We start from the raw sequence: 16,079 nt of genomic DNA on the forward strand, positions 1-16,079 counted from the left end.
TAGAAGGTCCATTGTCCCTCCTCCCTACATGAGCGCGGTATACAAATTGGCCCAAATTAGCCGTTATTCAAACGTTACCGCGAACGGAAAAAAATATCGGATAACCACTAAAGTTCACCTGAAAAATGGTAGATTCTGTAAAGTAGGGAGAGGAAACCGCGTATCAAATAACTTTATTCTCTTTTGTTATGGTAATGTCCACCCCGAAACTGAGAGCCGAGTATAATCTTGAAAGAAATAAAAATGAGGTTTAAGAGGCACTGTTTACCCTTACTGTTTTGGTCGGTAACTTGACCGAATCTGATTGAAACAATATGGCGATTAATGTAAATATGATTACATTTTCGACGTTACGTAATGTTCAAATGGCGAATGTTATACAACGTTTAACAAGTTAAACATTACTGTTGTATGTACACAGCTCTTATATAGAACAGTTTGATAAGCTGATAATCATAGAGGAAGTAGGTGTGTTCTACATACTGTTGTTATTATTGGTACTTATACTTTTCATTATTAAGTAATCGACATGAAGGAAATACAAAGAGGAGATGTCATAATTGGATTTGTCTTTAATATAATGCGTTACGCTTTACGGGGAGCGCGGGACGTTACAAACTGATCGCTACTTTCCGTCTAGCGCTCCCATACTACAAAAACGTTGCCAATTGTCCACATTTTAACGTACCACTTTCTCAGCGCTTTGAACCTATGTACATCTTTTTACTTAACAAAAGTACATTGTCCTAATATACTCAAAATCTTTGTCTTAACCCCTTAAAACATTTCACCACAAACCCATTATAAGCTTCTATTTTACAGATACATCACGGATTGGGGCCAAGACGAAATCTATACGAAATTAAATGAAGTTTCCACGCCAATGGTTTCGGGATTTCAGAGCCTTTCTCAGAACTAGGAATTGGTCTGAGATCAAATGTACGTAACTGAACCGCAGATACTACTTAGGACAATTTCATCCAAATATTTGACATAAAATAATTCATACAAATACTGGATTGTATTTGAAAATTAATCAACTGAACCGTGATAAATGAAAAAGTAATGACGAAGTTGCAAATTTGTTACACAGACGACTTAGTACGAGTTTGTTTTATGTTTGACGAGATCTAAACGAGAGCGCATTCGGTTCTCTGATTGACTAGACGTAAAGCAAACTCATATTAAGGACACAGATTGGGCATAGTTAAAGTAAAAAATCTCGCTAATAGACAAAGTTTAAAACTGTGTTCGGTGCTGACTGCCATTGTCAACGAGGCGAATAACATAAATTGTGCAAGAGGAGAAGAAGAAGTATAGCAAGTCCATTTCTATCTGCCTCTTTAGAGGAGAACAGGAGAATGAGATTTCTTACACATGAGAGTCATTACTCATACATATACGTATACATATCATACAATCACATTACTCATTCCCTTCAACATCTTACATAATATACTGAGTATCAAGTATATCAAAACGAACTAAGCCAAGTTAAATCTTTTAAAGTTATTAAGTAATAGCGACTTGAACTAAAACTGAAACTACCTTCCTCAAGGACTTTTCGAATTGAACTACGCCACGTGAACTTCTAGGAAAATTTCTTTAAAAACTTTTCAACGAATTTCATTGCAAACATCCGTAGTTACTGTGGATAAGGAAAAATGCTTTTATACTTCTTTTTTTTCTTGCTCGATTCCGTCGAAGCGAAAAGTGGGGTTATTATTTTGATCTGTATTTAAGTAATCATAAATTAGATACTTTGTTTAAGACAAAGAATTAGCCTATAGCATTTCTTATTTGAAAGGGGTATTGACATCAATTTTCCTCTTTACTATTTTGTAAGACGTTTTAAAAAATACGGTCTGCTTTACTACAACAGCATACATAGCTGATACTGTATACATTTGAAATGCAAGCGAGGAGGTACTTGATGTAGACTAGCTTGGAGAGTAGGATCGTATGGAACAAGGCCACAATCAATATGTGTTGTATCAACACTCGGGACGAATGCATAACCAAATTACGTTTGGACTTAATCAGAATCCTTCACCTACATACATACGAATATCAAAACAACATGGACTCTTTTATTTCTTAAGAGAAGAGAAGAGAAGACCGCAGCAAATGAATAAGTTACGGTCACTTTTCACTAGGTTATGAATCCTATAATATTATAGGACTTGCATAATTTCGGACTACAGACAATTCCAGACCTAATGTTTTTATTGAAAACTTTTCAAAACTGAGAAAACCTAATAAAACTTGGGTTGATCTGACAATGGAATCCAAGATCTTGTTGAGAAGAAGAAGAGAAAGAAGCATCAAAAGAGGATACCACAGTAGAAATAATGACCGAATGCAGAAGGACTATGAATTCTATGAAAGCAGGTTTGATAAACATAGCGGCTCAGGAGTTGATAACAATGTAGTGGCACGATGCCAGCCCATGGTATATCTACCAGCTACAAACATACAACGTCGACCCAACTATGACCCGGATTGACTTCGACTAGCAAATATCTTACAAATTCATTTACTGGATGGGATTTGTCCAAAAAATGGATAGACAGGTCTCTCGCATATTTTTTGCCTTAAAACACAATCCGGGTTTTCCCACTATTCGTTATAAATTCCGGGAAATTCAAAATCAGTGCATTCTTGCACTTTGAGAAAAACAAATCGAAATGGAAAATTCTATATAATATAAAAGCTTTCTATGTTCCTAGTAGAACAATAAGACCAGGCTTTTGCTAGGAGGCAAGGCAAAAACACGAATAATTTAGAATTAACACTTTAAAAGCTACGGGGGTCACCGGTGACCGACGTTAGCGGAGGATTTGCCTTCAACAATTTTCTATTGGCAGTCAGTAGTAAAAAGTGTAATAAAAAAATATGAATACTTACATGGCGCAGGACTGGGTGGTTCGGCACAGATCCCAATAGATTTACTGGGGTCATCGATGAACCACTGCGCGAGGTGGTAGTCGCCAAGCTTGGTTTGAATCTGCTGGCTCACGCGATCCCTGTTGCCTGTTACCTGTTGAAGAAAAATAAACATTAACATATTTATAATTGGATATAAAATACTTTGACCAACATTTGAATATTCTCTTGTGTTAGCCCATAACCCACACAAACCTAGAAACATAATCAGTGTATTCTATTAATGCTCTCCAATCTACTGTTATGTTTATGGCATAGGTTAGTAAAACAATAATCGACTCAAAAAAGGAATAGACACATAACAAACAAGAACCTTCTCAATTAGATCACACCTATTAATTCTTCTTTAAGAAAATGAAACAACACGTTGCTCAGCAGTTGCCAATTGCGCGAGTGCAGTCGAAAACGTGGACCAACGTCATCAGCAACGTATCTGGGTCAGAGGAGTGCTGATGTGGGTCAAGTTCATTAAGTAGGTGTTGGAAGCCATTAAGGCGTTAAACAAAACAAGTCATCGAACGTCCTTTAGCAAATTGAAAAAGGAAGATTGTTTCTTACGCAGGTCAACTTATACCAAAATGTGTAATTTCTACAATTGATTGTGAACTTAATTCTTTTGGTTGTAAAGTTGAATTTGTATTGTAGATATTGGGGATAGCTTGATGTGCTCTTATACATCTTTGTAAAAATATGGGTATTGTTTTTTGGTGTGCTGTGTTGTGATAAACAAGATGGAGGAGTGAATGAGGCGTGAATGAGAGAATTATCATCGATTGTTTATAAAGTCAAAACATTTTAGCACTGAAGACTTGGTCTTTGTCATTGTTTATTTCCTCGTGTCATTAAAAAGCAAAGTTTTTGTTGATTACATTTGGACTTTACTTTTAAACCCAATCAATAAAGCATCATCGTCATCATCAGACAAAAAATCACCATAAAAAGGTCCCTTTATGTAAACTAAACATAACAACTACTTCCTTATACAGAAACTATAAATACATTCCACCCAAAAAACTCTTTAGAATCTCCTTAAATAATTTCCATCAAAATTATTCGGTTACTCGGATTAGCGAAACCGCTAGCGGCTTAGTGCTTGCACGGTTTGTGTTCAACGCTAGAGAGAAATCCGGAGATCAGGGAAACATTACGTTATTACTGAATTCATATTACATTTCAAAATTACAATAAGTACTCCTACACTTCATCACTACATAATGTAAAACAAAGTGTCAAAGTGTTTTCTGTCGTCTGTGTGTTTGTATGTTTAGATCTTTAAAATTACGCAACAGATTTTGATGCCTTTTTTAAATAGGCAGAGTGATTTAAGAGGAAGGTTTATATAATAACTCCGAATTTAAAGCGGACGATGCCGGGCTAAAGGTTAGTGAGTTATAATTTAAAGCTCAAGCGATTTCTTTTCGCTTAAGATCTACTGCAAATTAAAAGCAATTATTAGCAGATGAAAGGAAAGGAGCTTCATTTGAAAATTTTCCTTACGCAGTTTTGATATCGGAATAATTTTTACTTCAAAGTCAACATCAATTTAAAGCAATTGATTTGGATAGTGTTGATTTGGAACTTTGTGGTAGATGAACAAACTTAAGTATAGGTTTTGTAAGGGTCGGTAAAGAGCATATAATGCCTCAAGTGTTGCAAATGTTCATAGGCCACTGTAATCCCTTACCATCAGGTGGACCGTGTGGTATTTTGCCACCGTCGTGGTATAAAAAAAATAATTAAAAAACCCAATCCAAAAGCCCTATATCAGAATTCTGAAGGCACTAAAATAAAAAAAAAGCAACAAAAACACAGGAAGTAAAAGTGAATATCAGGAATTTTATCAACCCACGTCTCTTAGTATCAAAAACGATAAGATAGCACATACACAAAGCAAGACCAACGAAACAGTTTCAATTGACAAAGCTCTTTAATGCACTTTGGGCAGAAAACCCTCACATTTATTCTATGACGCCAAATTTCTGACCTCGTTTGCTCCACAACCTAGTTTTCCCGGCCTTGAAAAATACTAGGCGTCTATCCACTAGAAGCAGGTTTGCACAGTAACGAGAAACCTTAATTAAATTGACTTTAACTTGTTCGCAAATTGTAATTAAATCTGAACCGAATATAAGGAAAAAAAGCATTGTTTGGTTAATTATCTGAACTGTTAACTTGGTAATTACTGAGATACAGAGGTTGATGTTATCTGTTCAAGTAAAAATGTGTTATCTCCTCTGAATATATTGTGGTTTCTGGCTGTTTATGATGTGATATATCGTACTAAGCTTTTGTTTATATTATAATAAACTGCCATCTGTCATTTGTAGCTGAGATAATTTAGCATTTATCGTCGGCAATGTTTCACTTGCCCATGACTATTACACAACTATTAGAAATGATTTAGCTTCGTCTAAATCATTCATTTACATTTATTTTGCATAAACTTTTGATTATTATCGCTATTAATTATAGCATTATTGCTTTAATAAGCTAATTATTTTAAGCACAGATAAGTATTTGACTAATAAGGTGGTAAGGTATAAAATTCATGGTCTTAAAAACAGGTTTTGAGATTCGCACGCGTTCTTTGTCAAGACTGTTCAAGTTTAAGTCAAAACGAAGCTGATAATAAAACTGCGTTGAACTGGTAAGCTTTTAAATGGTAATACGATCATAAATAGCGTATGTATCATCGTGAGGCCACGGCCGTGTGGTGGGCATGTGTCGTCTCGGCCTAAATAAACCAGCCCTGTCGACTAGTGATTCACAACGCACGCTTATGAGATACGTATATGCAGATAATAACACTATTTTTGCCATAATCTCCCGTTAGCTTCACCCAGTCTTTTATGGGTTTTTGTTATGGGGTACAGCCCCTGCCGACTAAGTGCTTGCCAAGACTTATAGGGTGACACGTGATGAATTTCAAAAGTGCTATTATGCAGATGGTTATGGCATTGTTGGTCTGATATTCGTTGGAATTTGCGCTTTGGAACTAGCGTCTAAGATGGTTGCTAGGCGGACAATTCTTGGTTTACTTATAATAGGGTCACAATCGAAAAGATTTACGAGTGAAATTTCCATTTGCAACCACATCATCATAAAATCTGAAATTTAATACGTATTAAGTATGAATATGAAAGTAAAATTGGTAAAATTAAAATGTATTAAAAAGAAAATTATGAAACAAATACAATCGGAAATTGTATGAAGCGATGCGATGATTTATTGATTGAAAATCGTAGCGGCAAATTGATAACAGTATCGTTAGTAGGAGCATAACAAGAACATGATTAATTAAATGGCTCCCGACGAATGGCCCGGCCGGAACCGCTCTCAATGATTGTTTAAACCTTATTTAATATTCCAACTCCAAGACTGTTGATTTAAATATTATTTCTAATTTAGATGATGGAATTTCTTTAATCGAATTGCAGTAAGATAAACAGACAAATTAATCATAATCTTTTTAGACTGATGCCGCAAAACTGATACAAATGTAGTATATAAAACTTTTAGTGATTTAACAACTTCTTTCAGTTAAATCAACAGCATAAACACTGGGACTAAATAAGTAGAAAATTTCACCAATGACCAATGTCCAAACACACTATTTGATCTTCACAAGCGAATTCACAACCAAATACTCGGAACATTTGATTCAAAAGGCTAGTAAAGAACGAAAAAATGGCTAAATGCAAACAGTTTTTAATACAGTTGAAACAGAGTTGGAAATGGAATAAAGTAAACGTATTGGATAGCCGTCGAATGTGCAGAGATTTGATTGAAACGGCAAATCATTTATGAGACCTGTTTCCCGGAGTATTTTCCGCACGGCTATTTACTAAAGTACCTTTTGCGTCCTATATTCACATAATCCTACTGACTCGTTGCTTGTGTACATTCGTATTCCTGTCGTGCATGGGGTCACGGGATTGATGTTCGTGTCAGATTATGTATTGCGGATTTTTGACCTTAAAAAGTACGTGAAGATTGACTTTACCTGGGTAAACCTTTTTAGAAAATAAAAAACATTATGTATGTGATGCCAATTTCTAAATAATATACAGCCCTAAAGCTAATCATTATTTTAGTCGTACATTTCCACATTTCACTCCCATGTCTTTATAAGAAATGATTCGATTTCGGATCTAATACAATCTTCGATAAAGGTCTTTGGAATTCAGGGAGCGTATGTTACGCTTTCTTTCTAAAGTGACCCTTCCCGTAGGCATTCCAACGTCATCCCGGGATCTCAGGGTATCAATTAAGTGGTTTCTGTTGTAATCAAGATCAATGATTTTGATATCGCCATCATCGCGACTTGTTTGATCAACACTTTGTATAAGGTCGTCAACTCGCTTCAATATCAACTTGAATACAAAATTGATACATTTACGTTAGTCTAATAGGTGAGGCCTTACTCAAACATCGTTTTAATTGGAACTTTTTAATGTTTGCCCACGAACTTTGAATAAACATGAACCCTGTTCTCAAACGTAAAAGTCAACATTATCCAAACTCGTTCAGCAATCGGCACCGATATCGTATACGACAAATATGTACAAATGGCTAATACGTCTGTGTTTAAATTCACAAAACTGTTTACTCTCTCGATTCGTACGATGTTCACAGATGAAGTGAGATGTAGGTCAATAGGCACATAAAAACAATCATTCTGACAACTACGGAAATACATATGTATGCGCTGTGCGCCTCTAAACGCGAACTAAGAATAGATCTCTTTGAAAATAATAGACGCATAATTTTAGACTTTGTATATTCGTGCCGTTTCATCTTTGAGCTAAGATTCTTGTTCAATCAATTACGGTACATATTTTTGTATAGTAATCCGGTGTAAAGAACCTCAGCACTTGTGTAAACAGCGAGAGGCGAAATCTAAATAAGACGAAGCAACAAGTCGATTCGTCTCCTTCCGATAGCTAACTTCATGGTGGGAAATTAACAATGTACAAACAGCTAGTGATATAAATCTTGTCATTAAGGTGAACAAGTGAATTTCACCACGTGTTATACGTATCTGTGACTATCATAAATCCCGTACGTGCAGACTTCGGGTGGTAGAGTCAACGCCCCGCCACTGTTGTGGGGCAGATCGGCGCCGCCCGCGCCCGCCCGCCGCCCGGGCGAAAGGACGTACTTCAGGGGCCGGTTACATCAAGTAACCACGAGTCGTGAACCATGCCGCTGAATATGTTTGTCCATCGCACATTTTGGCTAACTATACTAGATAGAAAGCAGTCTTATCTAATTATGTTAATATACACAACATCTGCGTGTTCGGTGATGAGATCAATTATTATTAAACGTCAATTAGTAAAGAATTTGACGCCACAAGGCCGAAAGAATGGCAACAGGAAATATTAACGCTTATCGTATAGCTATCTCTTTATCATTTATCAATCTAGAGCGTCAAACACTAATTGGGAAATCGTTCGATATCTTTGGAAACTCCGTCCTTGACTTGCAATAAATTGTTGTAACACAAAGACAAGCAAAGTAAACCGAAGTTTATGGAGATATTAATCATAAGAAGGATAGTGGCAACAATATATTATGCAGTTTGCATACACAATATTTCCTGGAAGTGTACCTTGAATTAACTACCAAGCAAACGAGTATTTCCTCGAGGAAAGATGACGCACGTTCATATCTTCAATTTGGCATCCATAGTGAGGAAAATACCAGCACGTCGTCAACATAATGGAAGACATTTTTTCTCTTTATTGCTATCATGCAATATTTGATTTGTACCCAAGATTTATGGAAGGGTGACACCGATCTAAACTCATTTCACCCACCCATCCTCAGATGATTCGATTCGATGTCTATTTCAATTTAAATAGAAGACACCTTAATTTATTCCCTGATATATGATAAACCAATTACGAAAAACACATATCATTAAAAATATTTAATCAAATAAATCTAAGTAAAAGATCATTACAGGTAACAACAACTGTAGATACTTTGCGATTTTACGACACAATAAAGAAAAATATTCGGGGAGTCAACGGCCTAGAGTTCACAAGAAGGGTGCAAAATAAGTACAAAAAGGACGCGTTCAGAGGGGTCGCGTTTTATTACTTACATTATTACAAGATGGGGTAGGCATAGGCGACAGACACACAGATGTAGCACCTGCCAGTACAGGATACACTGAATCATGTTACAAACCGACTAACTAAGAGTCATCGACCCAAATCGAGTCAACGACATTATCTGGCTTGGTAGGCGCGCCTAATTTATCTATAACAGAGAGATGATAGCCTCCCAACTACGCAATTCTTATGAACTTGATACAACTTTCCATACCACCCTCAGAGATAATTTGTTTACCAGTTTTGTAGAAACAGAAGTACGTGGAAAATTTAGCTTTCATTATACAAATGTTCGTTTTACTTGGTTTAACGTATTTGCGTGATTAAAAAGGCATATTTTCATTAGATATTTGTGGGGGAGGGATGGGGCGCGCGCCGGAGATGGGCGGCGGGTTGTAATGAGGCCGTCTAGACGCTCAGCAATACTACATTGTATTTGTACCGAGCTCCTATTGTACTCCACAACACAGCACCGCCACTTAACTTATCGTTTACACTAATGAATAATGAGAAAACGAATTAAATACGGTCACAGGTGTAATTCTGTGGGGTTTGTTAATGTTATTTCAATAGACGGATTATTTATTCATAGCGAGATATGTCCGAGCGGTCGTCGACTTGTCTTTATAGAGCTCACCCGTGATTAACTACGTTTACATTGTCGACCGGCCGAACTGTATTGAAATGAAACCAGTGACTTTAATGATTTATTGTTGTGTAAGCCAAAAACTGTGTTGATATTATTGATTGAAATTCTGCTTCGCTTATACCATTTTTTCCTCTCAATCACACCTCAATGTTCAATACTATACGTTTTTTTTTCTCTTTACTCTGCTACTAGTTTTTATTGGAGGTTGGATCGTTTACTGAATAAATCGGCTTAAATAAGTCGAGCTTGAAGAAAAAGTAATAACTAACTGGCTCTTAATTATGGACTACAAAGTTGCAGAGTTTAAATGGCAGTAGTGCAAGCTTCCCTTTTTATAATCTATTTCTACAGATCGCTTTTATTGGTATTTTTATCGCCAAGTTGGATGAAATACTTTACTATAAAACCACTTCTTAACTTTAATTCTCGAGTTACGTAGATTAAATAGAACTGACGTCTTATATGCACGGGTCTGGTGAGCATGGGTATGCTCGCCGTCCGCAGACCCAAAACTGGACGTTTTAAGTTTATAATTTGGTATGTTTCTCTGCATATAGTCATATGACTAGAACACTAGACAGAGAAACATTATTATCAAACCCTCCATATTACTTCACCCTTCAGTTAATAACGCTCAGCAGCTACCAATGACAATCCCTAATGACAAAAAGTAAACAAACCATCACACTTATTTCAATACATGTGTAGTGTAGAAATAAATGTGTTTTCAACACTTTCCACACAATCCAACACATGTGAGTTTGTATGTAGTTAGGTAGTAGGGTGACTTGGTCACGTGAACTCACGTTGGACCTAAACCGGGTGGGTAGAGCCACGTGACTTCGGAAACTGACTACTGACTGACTATCAAAGCCACATTGATTTGCTGGAAAATGTGAAGAAATATAAGTGGGTGGTAACTGTTGTTATCACGTTTTTATTTGAAATAGATGTATTGATAATATTTTAATAGCATTTAGATATGAAAATAAATAGTAATTTAAATATTTGTGTACACATGTCATACTCCTGAGTGAAGACACTGACCCCTGTAATACAGTGTAAACTAATTAGGTCAGGGAATTCTGATTATCTGTGTAAACTTTTTGTCAATAAAGAATTATTATTATTATTTTAGTTTATGGGTTAAAAAGTTGAAGGGATGATAATATCGGAACTACAGCAGACTATTAAAATTCCAGCCAGTAATCCTTTTTGAATAGACTTCAAGACACTCAAAACTTATGACCAATAAATTTAAAACCTATTACAAAATCGAAAAACTAAGGCGACTTTTCTACAACAATTTTATAGCAAAGAAAAAACTTTCAGCATAATAAGTAATTAATTAAACAATATACAAAATCTCGAGAAATCAAACAAAGTAACAGCAATAACAATGAAAGCATATTTCTTAGAGGAAACAAATTACATTAGCAACGTAAACGAAGCTAATATAGGAAAAAATACTTTACTACACAAAGAAAAAAGAATATTTTAGAATACCTATATCCATCATGATATGGTAATCTTAGTAATATTATAAATGGGAAAGTATGTAAGTGAATTTGTGTATATGTTGGTTACTCAATCACCTCAAAATGGGATGAAATTAGGAAAACTACCCTTTTTCCTTTTTATCATTATGGTCGCGGGCGAAGCCACTGACAGAAACTAGTATGAATATAAAGGCTCATGTCGAGTGCTTACAAGTCAAGTCAGTCAGTCAATTTAGATTCCCGTGTCTTATGAAATTAATCGAGTAATTACGATTTTTGTAAAACAAAGTAAGAATTATCTAGAATATATTAATACGTGATGCAAAAACTTTGGACCGCTTTTTACGAAAATTGCGCGGACGTAGGAGCATAAAATTTGGTACACTTATAGTTTATGTGTAGGAGAAGTGCAGCATGCTAATATTTTTCAAAAATAATGCTTATAAAGTACATTAAATCAATAAATAAAACATTACCCACACATGCATAGTATCTGATCGTATTTGACAAAACGTCAAAATCAATAGACATTGCGATGATATTCTGACGTCTCATATGAATAGAGTTTTATAAAAGAGTTTGTTTGAGTTTGAGTTAAATAAAAATTATCATTGAACGTATGTTAAGTGGTATTGTAAATTAAATCGTATATGGTCGAATTTCGACCACTAGGCGACCACTAGTTATCTAGAATTGTGTCTAGTATAGAGCAATAGACTCATCCCTTAATAACAAAGAACTAAATCACATAATTAGCAAAACCTACGCTTTCGAGGATATAATAACATAAGAATATCCCATCCAAGATATAAAAATATGACGGTACAAAAATAGACGTTACATGGAAAGCTACCACTATCCTCTACTTCACTTTAGTGGTGTGAGTTATGGATGAATATGCTATCGAGTCACATTCAACACCTTTCAACAATTTATACACATTCCCTACCTTGTCAACGTGATGCCAACTCACTTTGCCGAGTGAATTTTATACGAATGTGAAAATGTATTTCATAGTACGAAGTTCTATATGGCTGCAGACTGGAATTATGACCACGTGTAAAGCTATGCTATAGAATAACTGTACATACTGACAAAAATGGGTATTACATTTAATTTAATACACTTCTAATTCCTCTTTGAATAAAAGGTGTTAGGTTAGAAAATCCAGGTACAAAACGCTTCTGACCTACATTCCAAGGTTGCCTCAAGGATCTGGTTGCAGCGCTCATTAGCGACGATGAACGAAAAACCAATCGAATTTATACTCATTAAAACTTCCCCGATACCTAACACACAGCCGCAAACACCGCGAGAAAATAATGATGTAAACAAAAAACAAATCCATAAACACGTCGATGCGATCGAGACGCGACAGAAAGTGAAATTATATGAAGTAGACATTGGCAATAACGATAATGACGTCGACGTTTGAATAAACTGTTCATTCCGCAAGTATTATCGTGTGTAAACATATAACATAGTACCGCACACATGCTCGTTCCACATGTCCAGCGTACGAGCTACGAACGCCTAGCTTCGTCCCCCTATCGGCTCCATTTCCTACCGCGCGCGGGAGGCGAGGCAGCTTTAATTACAGTTATATTTGTGTTTATGCACATATGTGCTGTCATAAAGTGGGTCGCGCGAGTGCACACGCCGGTTCAGATAAGCCGACCGCTTTCAAAAAGTTATTATAACTCTACTTCGTTTTAGCACTGTTTCGTTGACACTACGTCACAACTCTTAAACGTGGTCAAAGTGTTATTGAAAATACCTAAGTAAAGGATTTTTATATGTTAGGTAACTACAGGCTTATATAGAGACGAAGATCGGATGGCAGATGATTAAACATTAAAGTATCTCGAGCGTCAAGTTATTAAGTGAAATCGATAGATACGATTGTGAACCGCGCGGGCACGAGAGGTTACGGAGCATAAAAGAAAATCCAGAGAAGGAAATTATTTGCTGAGCGTTCATTGTTAACTATGATCAGAGTGCGCGCCGTGTCTTCTCTTCAGAATTGCTACAAATGTTTGGAAGTACGTCAGCCCCGTGCCATTTTGTTGTTTTACAGCGACCGACACGACTATTTCAGACATAGTTTACAGTTCGTTAATACTGCATTCCAAGAAAACTACTTCTCCATTCAAATATATCCTCCTTTGTTACGTAATCTTTCCTGTTCACATTTCGTAATCGCTACAAGGCTACAACTGAACAACATCATGCAAAAAGTTAGGAAGTTCAAACATTTTAAAACACAAATTACGTGTCGAAACAAACTTGTTACAAAGTTTAAGCAAATAAACATAAGTCTTATAGGCGAACAACGTCCATTATCTTAATTTTCTTGTTCCATTTGAGCACTTTAAAATCATTTTGGCAGCAATTTACAAAGCGCTCCAACAGAACGTATCAACGTAATTACCGAAGTCGACACGTAAACAGCGGGCAGCCTCGAACCCGCTTGACACTGGTCGCACGGCCAAACATACTTGATCTCCCTCGACCCGATGTCCATTTAACGGCACTAATGAGTGACGAGGGGTGTTTGTGTCTTATCAGGGGCCTGCTTGAAGTGGCCGAGCGGTGGCTATCAGTTTAAGGTAGGTAGTGACTAGTCAGTATCTACGACTAGATGCGAACACGGCACGTGCGGGTGGCAATAAAACCACATACTTCACTTTTACTGCGGCCGATCACGCGATCTGTGGAGACACTCATATCGCAAGAAGTAGATAGGCTTCGTGGAAACTGTTATTTGTGCAACCGCCTCTACTATTTAAAGTTACGTGTCTCCCAGTTTGCATGCGTGGCGTGCATTATCTCTGTACAATTCAGTGATCTAACGCGAAGACGGTATTGTACTGTGTACAGCTAAAGTCTAAGTGAAAACTTTTGTTTACAGTACGGGAGTGGCTGGTCTTGTCTGGCGCGCTCTGTACTCATACTATTGTTCCTTGTCAAGCTAGCATTAAGATATCGTCTGTGGTCAGCTCAGACTCGTTTGACAACTAGGTACTGTAGAAACAATTTCGCATTTTGAAATCAAAACTACAAAGTTCACCGTCCGATTTGTCGAGTATCGATCTAAAAAGTGTAGTAACGTCTCTAGAGATCTCTATCTGCCTATCACTGAGTTTGATAGCCTCTCTAAACTAATTAACTGCCGACGATAATCTAAGTAGTTACAATTAATTACCTTATTTGATCGTGTCAGATATCTGTGTATGTTTACATTGGTATTGTATTGATATGTGGAATTTTCGTGTTATGACATAGTAATGTGACACGCGCAAGCTCAGTATCGGCACGTGATTGCGGCGCGCGTGCTCCGCCGAGAACAAAGGAATGTACTAACAAGCTACACTGCATTTTAGACACTACCTAAACATTAACACCAACTTCTAAATAAATTGATCACATTAAACGATTCTATTAATCTCACTAATGTGATAAATGCAAATGTTTGTATGTTTACATATCTATTACTCAATCTCGAGAACTACTTAATGGATTTAGATGAAAAGTGTTTTATAAATAGACCATGACCTAGTTTAACACATGGATACTTTTTGTACCGGAACAGTGCGCAACGGATAGAGCCGCGGGCGAGAAATCAAAATATTATGTGTTTAAGTTTCTAAAAAAATAAATATTGTCAGAATACTTAAATTCAAAACTGCAATTATTTATATTATTAAGGCACTCATTTGAAAAATTGTCAGTTTGTGAATGAAAATGGTAATTTTGTGTTAAACTTTGTGCCTTGTATTTACATAAGAAGTTCGGCCATATTTGTTTCGTTACGCGAATCGCATGTAACATTTGGATTCGAGCGTTACACACGATTCGCAGAAGCAAACATCGCCACAACTTCTAAATGTAAATAAAACAAATACAACATTGTTTAGCTTAATCGTAATTCGCAACGTGCGTTTTTTTGTTTATGCAACATATCCTTCTATTAGCAATTTTTCAATATGCGCTTTGTTTAACAGGTAGACTCAGACACACATACATATAGACAATTTGATTTCGATGTTTACGTATCTGTTAAAAAGGGTCATAATATTAATATTAACGACCCAACCATGGACTATATGAATGAGAAAAACTAGTATTCCATAAAAAACACTCCAATCCATCCTTTTAAAATTAAAAAGCACGATATTATGATTTGCGATTTCTATTAGCAAATGAATGGACTTGCAAATCCACGTATATTTTTTTCGTCGGCCAAAATATTCGCAGAACGCAAAGCAATTCGGAACACTCACTCAATTTAAATGTATTTCTGTATACATTTGACAACCTCGCTGAATACTAATGCTGACAAAAATTCCAACTCCGTTGTATTCCGTTCGGGACTGGTATATAAAGTAATTGTCGTTTAATGAATAAACCCCTAATTAGAATCAGTCTCAATTCTGCAAATTAAGTTTCCGCTGAGATTCGACTTAAAATTTTCCCTTTCAGTTGATGAATAAGTAATAGGTATGTACGGACCGGTGTAGTTTATGTACTACGTGACTCGTGTCCTCCTTCGGTTTATTTACTCTATGTACGTTCGTATGTGTGTAGTTTAGTTTAGGATTCGTTTCAAGTTTGCAATAGTGCACAAGCGTTGAAGGTTGTGTGGATAGCGTCCTTCGCAACTCTGAGTGTATCCTCTGGAGGACTCCTTAAAATAGGAGGAAATAAATAAGAAACATAACTGTGCACTCATCGAGTTATTTATACCGAGGATACTTTTCCTTGGAATAGCCATATTTTAAGAATACCATTTCTGTTCTTATCGTATTGATTCTTTGTTGATTGATTGTTGCTTGGCCAACTTCTTTGAGTACTTGTTAAGCA

General features: G+C 36.2%; 1 protein-coding gene across 5 annotated transcripts in view; it reads right to left on the reverse strand.

Moving 5' to 3' along the window:
- LOC118271319 (AF4/FMR2 family member 3) overlaps nucleotides 1-16,079 on the reverse strand; it is a 182,569-nt gene that overhangs the window by 74,645 nt on the left and 91,845 nt on the right. For all 5 annotated transcript variants that reach the window (XM_050695735.1, XM_050695734.1, XM_050695733.1 and 2 more), the window contains one exon: nucleotides 2,908-3,040. In XM_050695735.1, coding sequence (XP_050551692.1) covers nucleotides 2,908-3,040 — 133 coding nt within the window. The remainder of the gene's footprint in view (nucleotides 1-2,907; nucleotides 3,041-16,079) is intronic.

Source organism: Spodoptera frugiperda, chromosome 9 (assembly GCF_023101765.2).
Source record: "Spodoptera frugiperda isolate SF20-4 chromosome 9, AGI-APGP_CSIRO_Sfru_2.0, whole genome shotgun sequence".
Classification (NCBI taxonomy): Eukaryota; Metazoa; Arthropoda; class Insecta; order Lepidoptera; family Noctuidae; genus Spodoptera; species Spodoptera frugiperda.